The 11,323-nt window shown below is 39.9% G+C and overlaps 2 protein-coding genes across 4 annotated transcripts in view; both read left to right on the forward strand.

Annotated features, from left to right (window-relative positions):
* fkbp1b (FKBP prolyl isomerase 1B) overlaps positions 1 to 2,782 on the forward strand; it is a 13,230-nt gene extending 10,448 nt beyond the window's left edge. The window contains exons 3-4 of the mRNA XM_020603790.1: positions 1,611 to 1,723; positions 2,217 to 2,782. Coding sequence (XP_020459446.1) covers positions 1,611 to 1,723; positions 2,217 to 2,345 — 242 coding nt within the window. The 3' untranslated portion in view covers positions 2,346 to 2,782. The remainder of the gene's footprint in view (positions 1 to 1,610; positions 1,724 to 2,216) is intronic.
* A 449-nt stretch (positions 2,783 to 3,231) lies between these two features.
* Positions 3,232 to 11,323, forward strand: part of mmut (methylmalonyl CoA mutase) — a 62,504-nt gene continuing 54,412 nt past the window's right edge. For 2 of the 3 annotated variants that reach the window (XR_002275226.1, XM_020603753.1), the window contains exons 1-8: positions 3,232 to 3,345; positions 4,477 to 4,909; positions 5,706 to 6,073; positions 6,217 to 6,374; positions 7,558 to 7,729; positions 7,836 to 8,084; positions 8,376 to 8,487; positions 9,649 to 9,764. Coding sequence is in view for 2 of the 3 variants with exons in the window: in XM_020603753.1 (XP_020459409.1) it covers positions 4,513 to 4,909; positions 5,706 to 6,073; positions 6,217 to 6,374; positions 7,558 to 7,729; positions 7,836 to 8,084; positions 8,376 to 8,487; positions 9,649 to 9,764 (1,572 nt within the window). In the remaining variant the exon portion in view is untranslated. The remainder of the gene's footprint in view (positions 3,346 to 4,476; positions 4,910 to 5,705; positions 6,074 to 6,216; positions 6,375 to 7,557; positions 7,730 to 7,835; positions 8,085 to 8,375; positions 8,488 to 9,648; positions 9,765 to 11,323) is intronic. The other variant, XM_020603754.1, reaches the window with a different exon arrangement.

Raw genomic sequence — 11,323 nt, forward strand, 5'->3', positions numbered from 1 at the left:
TTAGCCTGTTACCAGTGTATACCAAAGTCCCTGATGCTGTTAACCCTTGTGCTGGCTTACAATGCCTCCTCCGGGGTTGTTTGTCCTTTTATTTAACAGTGAGAAGTCTTTACCAAAAGCACATAGTGTGTAGGTGAACGGTATCTCCATGACATCAGCAACCTTTCAACAGACACTTGAACTCACTAGGATATGATCCCTCACAAGTTTCTCATTTGTTAATATTTCCAATAAGTGCTTCCTTGCAAGTTGCATGAACTGCTGTCAGCAACTGAACCCAATTTTCTGCAGTTGATGCAAGAAGGTTTTTCCCCTGTGCTGCCCGGATGCTCTGTACGCAGGTGGTATTCACCATGGCGTGTGCACTTGATGACTCTGTGGTTGGATCCAGTGATATTTGGGCTGCTGTGATTCTTGGAAATGATGGACCTACTAATTTTAGGGGGGTTGAAAGAGGAGAAGGTGTACAGTACCAGCATTCATATGACTACATGAGCCAGACACCAACACTGAACGTCAGTTAACATGCAACTTTAAATGCCAAGCATTCACACTTGTTGAATTACTACAGAGAACAATAGAATGAAGTAGGTGTAGAATAGTGTTTGCTTGCTGCCACTTTGGATTCCTGCAAGACTGAAGATATGGATAAAGTCCTCACATGTGGTTCATAGAGTTAAATTATGCATTCATGTAGTACACTTTCTGGAAATGTGATCGAGAAGCTATTAACGGATAAAACAGCCATAATGGAAGATCTGTTTTTGGCTCATGCAGAGAATTAAATGCCTGACAAGTCAAGCTACTTCATCAGATTGCTGCACAAAATTGTGTAGATTCATACAGAAATCCAGTATTAAATACATAGTTCTATGTCCTGACGTCTGCATCATTTTAGAGTTGCGCTGGCCATCTGGGCAGTGCAGACAGTTCACATGAGTTATCAGAGGAACAGAACGTCGCTTCAGGTGACAGCTTGGATTCCCTAAAGGGAAACTGGCAAAGTGGGGAAGTCAACGAGGGCATGTTAAAGCCACTAATGAAGTGAGGCCTGTGTTTCCACATCTTTAGTAGTGTTTAATGGCCCCAGTGTTGTTATCATGCTTGAACGGTCAGTCAGTGTTGTGAAGGAGCACTGCTCTGCCTTTGTTACCCTTTTTTCCCTGCGGTCTAGATACGGGCCAGCCCTGGCCCAGTTAACTTTAAAAATAATCCACTAAACCAGGTCAACGCTTCCTGATTCACATTCCCTTTGTTCATTTGGGTAATTGAAACAGACCCAAGAACCTGATAAGAGGCCCTGCCAGAGTAATTCCTCAGACTGGAGCCACTGTTGCTTCATTCCTTTAACCTTAAAACGCCTCATTCCAAAACACTGGCTACTGAGGGAAGGGTGTACATGGCTCTGGCAACACACTGAAATAACAGATAACAGTGAGTTATAGCTAGATGCAGCACTGCCAGCCAGCTAGGAGCAGGTAACACTACAGATGTGTAAAACGGCATAAAAATAAATGTGGACTTACTGTTAATCTTGTATCAGATGACCAGTGTTCTTAAACAGATGGATCTCTACTCTGAATTTGGTTTGTGTACTGTGTTTTGGGCAGGTATGCTGCAGAATGGGAAAAAGTTTGACTCCTCTCGAGACAGGAACAAGCCGTTTAAGTTCAAGATCGGACGGTCAGAGGTGATTAAGGGCTGGGAGGAAGGAGTAGCACAGGTAAGGTGGGAAATTAAAGGCACTTGCTTTGACACTTTGCCTTGCATAAAATGGTTCACAATTTGTTCTATCCCTAGTAACTGCAGCTGCAAGCTCTTTTTGTTTTTCATTTATGCCTGTGATATTTAAAGTGACCATACCACCCATTCAGTCAGATTGTTTTCTTGTTACAGCTTTATTGTTATTGAATAATGCATTAAAAATGGAAAAGATTGAGTGATCTTCTAGCTCAAGTGCTGCTGAGAAACATAATACCCAGAGTCTGCTAATGGCAAGTACAGATTACAAGACTTGGAAAAACTCTGCTCAGATCAAAGAAATTTATCTGGGACAGAAAAATTATGGCAAAAATCATGCCATAAGCAGCAGCAATTTCATTCTAACTATGGTGACTATATTTTGGGCTTGAGCTGTTTTGGTTTGTTGTAAAAAAAGGAGGCACATACATGATCAGCATGTTTAGAACTGTTTTTGTTTTCCTCCTGTGCTTCAGATGAGCCTGGGCCAGAGAGCTAAAATCACCTGCACACCAGATATGGCTTATGGAGTGACAGGCCACCCCGGAGTCATCCCCCCAAATGCCACACTTATATTCGATGTGGAACTGCTAAAGTTGGAGTGATGCCTCTGTTTCAAATAAGAAGGCTGAAGGTTAACGAGGCTGCGATTGCCACAACCCGTTTCCACAAGGAGACCATACCTGGCTGCTGCCTGCTACCATCCACCAGCTCTTCTTTGATTTCTTCTTCAGTTAAATATTTAAGCGTATCTACTGCTGCTTCATTGCCATCACATTATTATAGAAACTGCAAGAAAATGTTTACATCCTGCAAGACTTTTACACATGCTGCATTTTTTGTTTGTTAGAGATGCTTTGTTGTTGAATTTCATTTAAAGTTGTACATTTTATTGAATCATGAGGAAATCAGTCTGATGAAAAGCCGTACAGCATTACAGTCAAACATACTGCCTTACAGTTTAAACAACAGAGAAAGGGTACATATGTTGAAAGTACAGTACTTCTGCTCTGTATATTAACTGGGCATTATAGACCACTGTCTGCATACATTTAGTGTATTTTATATCCCTCAGAAACATTTACTGCAAGTGTACCCTATCCAGTCTAACTCAGTCCAAAACTGTACAGAACTGTAAGAGCCATTGCTACTGCTATGACAGTTTATCGACCAACTCTTCAATAAAAATGGCATGTACTGTGTTGAGAAATGTGTCCAGTGTGTAATTTATGATTTACTCATATTAGAATACTAAAGTAGGTAGAATATGTATCATGTTTGACATGTACCATTACCGCCACCTAATGGCGCATAAATAAACTACAGTAGTGTGAATTATTCATATTACAAATAATGATAATTATGCGTTATGGACTGACTATCATTATGTAATAACACCGAATGGCAAAATGTATTACTGTTTGACATTGCTTATCTCTATAACGTTCTATAAGAGTGACTTCAGTGTTTACTTCCGGTGTCCTAGGTCAAAGTTCATTCCATTGACCGTAGCATGCGATTGGATGAATGGTATTGTTATGAAACTTTATTGGCTAGACGAACACACGCCTTTCGTAAACCTGGACGTGCACAACAAATGACAAGGTCAGAAAATTGTCTTAAAATACATAGTAATGCGTGTTGTTAATCATAAGCTTAGGCTGTAAAATATCTTATGTTAGCAGGTATTGTTTTGGTGTTTTGCACTAATGCATACAATCTGTTATTTAAGACCTATGGTTAGCTAACAAGTGCTTAGCAGTGAGCTAACAGCTGTAGTTGAGGTGATGTTATTCCAACATTAACTGGCACGTTTCGACTCTTTACCGGTTATTTATAAAGTCATCATAGTCTCCGTAGTAATTTAATCCCGCCATGCCCTTTTGGACTTCCAGGAAACGTGTGTTTATTGTTTCGTTCAGCCGCCGGAGCTAACACAGTGCTAAAAACTAGCTAACATTCTTGCTGTTAGATTTTAAAATTAGCATGTATCGAGCGAGACTATAACGTTATATACGTCACGTTACGTTAAACTTGTAAGAATTCTTTTCACAGTGACAATAAGTTAACCACTGTTTCTCTTATGTAATGTAATTATGTAAGAATGTTAACACTGTTATAATTTTTTTAGTATAATACTTGTGTGGTGTAGAAGAGAATCATTTATTGCTTGCAAACCAATGATGGTAAGATGATGTCATGGGGTAGGACTGGATAAGTCTGACTTCTTCCTACTCCATTCAAGCATGTACTAAGCAAATTGATATTGGATTATGTGTAAAATTATGTGTTGTCATATCAACTGTTTTTACATGCTTGAAAGAATAAATCAAATCAAATCTTTTGCACTGTTATCACCAAACAGTAACATTAACTAATTTTGTTTCTTGTTAAGTGTTGTCTAAAGTTATTGCTTTTTTAAGTTGGATAAAACAACTCCAACCCGACTTGTTTTCATGCTTGTAAAGATATTTGTGCGTGTATCACATTGTGTGACTAGCTGGTCTTTAGGTACTAGTAATACTCTCTAAATAAGATTGTACAATTTGCCAGGAAGCAGGGAACCAACAGTTAAAGTTCATTTGTGAAAGAAATGCAACCTGAGTGATGACTGACTTCTTTTATGAAGTATCTTTTATCGTTCTCTTTATCTACCTGTATTTTGTTGCCTTGTGCTTGTACATGGGTAATGACAATAAAGTTTAATCTAATGTAATGTAATCTAATCTATCTCAGGTGATCCATGTGTGTCTGACTGAACCAACAGTAAGCATGCTGACTGCACAGAGAGCATGTGCAGGGCTGGCTGCTCGATGCCTGGTTAGAGCCTCTGTATCCTCGGCACACACACACCACTCTCTGATACACACTTCCATACCATGTCAAGACCGGGTTGAGCTGAATCCTGAATGGGCCAGTCTGGCTAAGAAACAGCTGAAGGGGAAGAACCCAGAGGATCTGATATGGTACACACCTGAGGGAATCAACATCAAGCCTGTGTACACTAAAGCAGACTCAGCCAGCAGTGCTGATGAATTGCCAGGAGTGTTCCCCTACACTAGGGGGCCTTATCCTACTATGTACACCTACAGACCGTGGACCATCAGGCAGTATGCTGGTTTCAGCACTGTGGAGGAGAGTAACAAGTTCTATAAAGATAACATTAAAGGTAGATTTTCTTGTTGTGTATTTTTCTGTTTTTATCTGAAACACTGGCATGTTGTGCATTAATTAGCTTTCTATCTTATAATGGTAAAATTTGTGTTGTTCAATGCAATTTTGGACTTATGTCTGTAACATGTCAGAACCCCACAAATACAGTCATTGGCTTTTGCCTGCTGCATCTCCCTCGGACCTGGCAGTTTAGTCAGTTATACAATGATTCACAAGCAGTAGCTGACTTGGTACTAGTGCTGATTTGAGGCACAGTATATCATACTCCACACATAAGACAAAATGAATGTGTTATATTATTATAGAGAGAATTACATAGAAATAAACTGGATTGAGTAAAATAGACCAAACCTACTGTGCTGTTGTATGTATGTATGTGCAGTAATTGCATGAGGACTTGTAAACTTTGTTGACCTTCTAAACAGTTACAAGGACTAACCAAATCCTGATTATTCAGATTCAGATCAGTCTTAAAAAATGAAAATTCCCTTTGAAAATTTCATTTCAAAAGGTGAGCAGCAGTTCAGACATCTGAAACAAGCCTGCTTTTTTTGTGCTGTAATGAGTAATTATCATATGTTGACGACCTCCAATAATCAATAAGGTGAAATCACCTTATTGTAGAGGTCATCTTTTACTCTAATATTTTATGGTATAGTGATGTTTTATTGAGGCTCACAAGAAGCCATTTCTTCAGTTTTGCTGTGCATGAGTCAAATAATTCAGATCATAAATGAACTAAGGATTTCTATGAGCTCTGGCTGTAATCCATGTTTGCTCTCTCATTTCAGCGGGACAGCAGGGTCTCTCTGTGGCTTTTGACCTTCCAACGCACCGTGGTTATGACTCAGACAATCCCAGAGTCCATGGAGATGTTGGCATGGCTGGGGTCGCCATAGACACAGTTGAGGACATGAAGATGCTTTTTGATGGAATCCCACTGGAGAAGATGTCCGTTTCTATGACAATGAATGGAGCTGTTATCCCTGTGTTGGCCATGTTTATTGTGACTGGAGAGGAGCAGGGCGTGCCCAAAACCAAGCTAACTGGCACGATTCAGAATGACATTTTGAAGGAGTTCATGGTGCGAAACACCTATATCTTTCCCCCAGAACCTTCCATGCACGCCATTGCAGACATCTTTGCTTATACTTCCGAGGTATGTATCAACAGTTTTACTACATATTCTGCAAGTAACTAAGTGGTACAAACCATATTTTTTTGTAGGGTGCTTACAGTATATCATACCATATAGATGTTTATTACATTTGATCTAATTTACTGACTTGACCATGTTCACAGCACATGCCCAAGTTCAACTCTATATCCATCAGTGGCTACCATCTTCAGGAGGCAGGAGCTGATGCCATCCTGGAAGTGGCCTACACCATTGCTAATGGCCTGGAGTACTGTCGCACTGGTCTGAAAGCAGGCTTAACCATTGACGAGTTTGCCCCGAGGTATAAAATATAAAGATGTTAGTAAGTGTGAAGAAGACCAGTTTTGATGGACACACTTGAAGCTCAGTGTCAGTAGACTCACTAGTTGAATTTGATAGAATTTTACAGTAAATTCTTTCAAGATTCTGTGCCGCACAGACTAACAAAGTTTTTCCATGCACATGGGATTGACTGTTCATTCAAATAATGACATGTTGGTCTCTCGTTTGAGAGCAGGAACTGTTCAGTATTTTACCCTGACGTTAACTGTCATATCATGTTACCGATGAAATGCCAAAATATTGTACCATAGCCATGGTTTTGCCACCCCATTCCACTGACAGTGTGCATGTTTTAACTAATGCACAATAAGTGAGTGTGATGACTGGCAAACAGATGTCTGTTTACTTGTTGAACCAGCAAACAGTTAAGCCAGATGGAAAGGCTTTTACACAAATCAAATCTTTCCTAAAGTAATCTATTAATTTATATAAATGATTAATAGCACAACACAATGTGTGGCTTAAAGATATAATGTAATATAAAATGTAAAGTAAAACATGGATAGGCTGAAAAAGAAAAAAATCAACTGGACTAGATTTCTAGGTCGAAGATGTTTCACCTCTCATCCAACAGGCTTCTTCAGTTCTGACTATCTCATAGACTATCTGCAATGTGATAGTAATGGCTGATCTATTGGCACAGCCAATGTATCACTCTCCAACACCAAATGTCACAGAGAGACGGCTGGGTAAATTTGGATATGGAGCCTTCATGGCCTGCCATCCTGCTGCAGTTCATATTAGTTGGTATGGTCTGCAGGTGAATGTGGACAGCTGCCAAAACTGGAATGCAGTTCATGTGAATGCTGAGGTGAAAGGGGAAGAAAAGTCACTGTGGTTCAGCTTTTACTAACCAGAGTAGGCTTTTGTTAGCATGGCAGCTTAGTAGAAACTCTTGTTCTGGGCATGAGTCTTGGATGGAATATGTTGCTTCTCTCCATCTTCTGCAAGGTAGTAGTGTCTGTTCATAGCTATCACTGGGTGAAGTCTGTGACTATGGTTGTTAGGTTACAGGTGTCGATATAAAGTATAATGAGACATAAATCTTAATAGGATTGACTAGGTTTACCGTTTAAATCTCAGTCTATTTTAATACCTGATTATGTTTCTTTGTTTTGACATGTATTTGTGTGTGTTGACAGGTTGTCATTCTTCTGGGGTATTGGGATGAATTTCTACATGGAAATTGCCAAGCTGAGAGCAGCCAGGAGGTTATGGGCTACACTCATTGAGGAGAACTTCCAACCCAAGAATGCTAAGTCTCTCCTCCTCCGCACCCACTGCCAGACTTCAGGCTGGTCTCTCACTGAACAAGTAAATATAAGTTGATACAAGAATAATAAAAAAGAAAACCCAGTTCAATTCCAGTATAAACTTACTGACTGTAGCTCCAACTTCCCACTCTGGCTCCTGTTGTTAGGATCCATACAACAACGTAATCCGTACGGTGATTGAAGCCATGGCAGCTGTGTTCGGGGGAACCCAGTCGCTCCACACCAACTCGTTCGATGAAGCTCTGGGCTTGCCCACGGTGAAGAGCGCTCGCATTGCCAGGAACACGCAGATCATCATCCAGGAAGAGTCGGGCATCCCCAAAGTCGCCGATCCCTGGGGGGGCTCACACATGATGGAGACTCTAACAAACGATGTCTATAATGCAGCCATGAAGGTTTGTCACTGGAACAAACAGGCTGGGCTTCCATCCAAGTAACCTGAGAAGTGGTTTAACGAGAAGTTTAGCTTTCGCTCGGTCCCATCTTTAACCCAGAGTTCACCTATAATATACAACTAGGGGCTAGATTTTCTTTTGGAAATTCTTTTAAATGTGAACATTTTTGGTTGTCTTGTGCCTGTCAAGCTTTAGTGCGGTAAATGTCATACAGTATGAAGAGAACTGACTACAGAAGTAATCCGCCATCATACGGACATTCTTTTATAGCCTACTTTTTGTTCTGTGTAGTTCATTAAAGACATTGAAGACATGGGAGGCATGGCCAGAGCTGTGGCAGAAGGGATTCCAAAACTTCGTATTGAGGAATGTGCAGCACGCCGTCAGGCCCGCATTGATTCAGGTACTGTATAAGCATAACATCTGCTTGTGACCTTAAAGCTTCTCATTTAGTTTTTCTTTTTCTTCTTTTGCCTCTGCCTATAATCGTAGGCCTGTATGGAACTATATTGCAATGAACTTGGCATAAAATATTCAGTGTATTGTCCTAAATGTCTCCTGATAGAGAAGTTGTTCACTCTTGGTTTGTGTATCCTTTATAAGAAATTAGATTTTTTTTGCTATGCACTGTTTTTGTCTCCAAAGTGGTGTAACATGGAAATGAGTTTCCCATGTTACTTTAAAAAGTGCAAGGGCTGTTTCCTGCCTTTTAAAACCCCTTGGTGTGACCTTAATACTTTCTAGATTTTCAATGTTCTTTGCTATAAACGGCTTAGTGTGGATATAATGATATTCTTTTGTCCAGTATTGGTGTTTTCATTCGATTGAGAATTAAAAACGCTGTTTGGTTGGCAGCTCTGAACACGCACTTTGTTAGACCCTAAAGACTGGGGAATGTAAAATGTGTGTGGGCAGGAAAACAGTTAACACAAGATTGTGTCTCACCTTGAGTCCACCTCACAATGTATTTTAGTGTGTTGTTTGGGAAGATGTGTGTGTACACTTGTGTCAGGGTGTTATCACCACCCGACAGCAGCTGTCATGTGTCTCTGTCGATCCTCTGTCATAGAGGCCTGACTGATTGAGTGCTGCTGATGGAGGACTTCTGAAGCACTGTTAGAGAGATCTTTGGGCTCAGTTCTTAATCTGACATGCAGTGTGAATTGTGTGACCTAATATATACAGTAATCAAAGTCCAGCCAGTTCAGTTTGTCACAGGTGGAGTCCAGCCAGTCAAGTTCTAGACACATCTCAGGGAAAAGCAGACAGGATGCACCTGACCATAATCTGAATGACACTGCAAAGAGTCTGAATACTTTTGGGAATAATGGAGTAGGCTTGATAAAAAAATGGCTGCTTTATAAAGTTAAAATTAAATCTATAATACAGTAAAGTGTGCAAAAAGTAATGAGGTCTGAAAACTTTTGAAGCAACTTGTATGTACTCCTTTTTATCTAACAACCCCATGTTCTGCTCCTTAGATAATACCTTAACAAGGTCAGTGTGTGAATGGTTCCTTGCACCTTGCAATCAAAACATTTGCCACCACATTTTTCTTTTTCAGGATCAGAAGTCATTGTTGGGGTGAACAAGTACCGTCTGGAGAAAGAGGAGACTGTGGAGGTTCTGGCCATAGATAACACTGCCGTACGTCAGAAACAGATTGAAAAACTGAAAAAGGTCAGTGTTCCTTTGAGAATCGACTCAGAGATAAATCAGTGAGATCTAAAAGATAATGGTTCCCTAATAAAACAGCTAAACTAAAAGCATGTAACGACAGTGAGATAATACTGTGATAGGCACAGTTGGATCATATGTTGTATCCATATTTGTCCACAGTAGTTCTTTGAACTCAGTCCGGAGTCCTAACATTGGAAAAATGTTTCACTCAACAGTTGTGGCACTTTTATCTCAGAGTTTACAGTGAAGTTGTGACTGGAAGACCTATATTAATTTCAAGGTAGTACAACCATATTGTGTGTGTACTGCATTTTGATGTAGGAGTACATAAGGAAGATGTTTGTATTTTGTAAATCAGGAAAATGATTTTTTTTTTTTACACTCTGCATGAAGTTATGTGCAGGACAACAATAAATTACAATTAAAATTGCTGATTTTTGAAAAGAAAATAATTTTACTGTTGATAAACATTTTCAGATTATTTTCCTTCTTAATGAGAGAAAAACATTAACCGATTAAATCATTAAAATGGGGACGTGATGAACACAGGGCTCAGAATTTACTGTCCTCCTGTAGGGGACCTTCTGTGGCTGCGTTGGTTTGGTCGATCAGCAGAACTGCAGGGATGTGGCTAAGCACTTTTTCAAAGACTGTTTAAAATAAGCATTTAGCTTTGTATTCTTCAATTGTTGTTTTGTCTGTATAAAAAAGGATACATTTATGATTTGAAGTGTAGGCAAATGAACATTAGAAAACTTCTGATCCTGCTGTCATCTGCCAGCTGAGTATCTCAGCCCCTGCTGGAAGGTCACTGAGGATCATGTCTTTAAATTTGGAGAATAGCTGTCAGAACAAGTAGAAAAAAGCCACACCACGTAGCCAGAAATGAATGCTCGCTCTAAGGTGTGTGTGCTTGAAGCAAGGGAAGGAACACTGAACTCTGTACAAATGCAGGAGACAAGCTGTGGTCCTTCATAAAGAGGAAGGCAATACAGTGTTTGCACTACAATACTGAAGCTGAATTGCAGCTAGATGACAGGAGGATTGTCACACTATGCCAGTTCCACATGACAGAAAGATTTTCAATGAGTTATACGTAACATTTTTGTGAGTTTGCATAGAACTAGCCATTATTAGATAGGCCTCATCAGGTTGTGGAGGTGTTTGCATGTGTGTTGTAGACACTGGTTTCACAGGCTGAATGATTGTCACAGACCTGCCATGTTTATGCCATGTCCAGATCATTATGTATGTGATGGTGTGAAGTCTCTGGATTCAGTGACCAGGCTTATAGGGGCTATACTGTAGACCAGGGGTCGGCAAGTTGGCGTGGCCTTGGGGCATTTTTTCCTATGTCATCAGATGGTGGGCCATCAATATATTATATCAATATATTTTGCAATTTAAGGGTAATATATGTACATAAAAATATAAGCATTGTGCTGACTTGTAAAAGTAAATGAATAAACGAATAAAATAATTACATAAATAAAGAAATATTATTCCCGCCCCCTCATCTGCAATGTTGATGTCGCTATTTGCGTAGTTACAATTGGCTC

The sequence above is a fragment of the Monopterus albus genome, unplaced genomic scaffold, assembly GCF_001952655.1.
Source record: "Monopterus albus unplaced genomic scaffold, M_albus_1.0 scaffold62.1, whole genome shotgun sequence".
Lineage (NCBI taxonomy): Eukaryota > Metazoa > Chordata > Actinopteri > Synbranchiformes > Synbranchidae > Monopterus > Monopterus albus.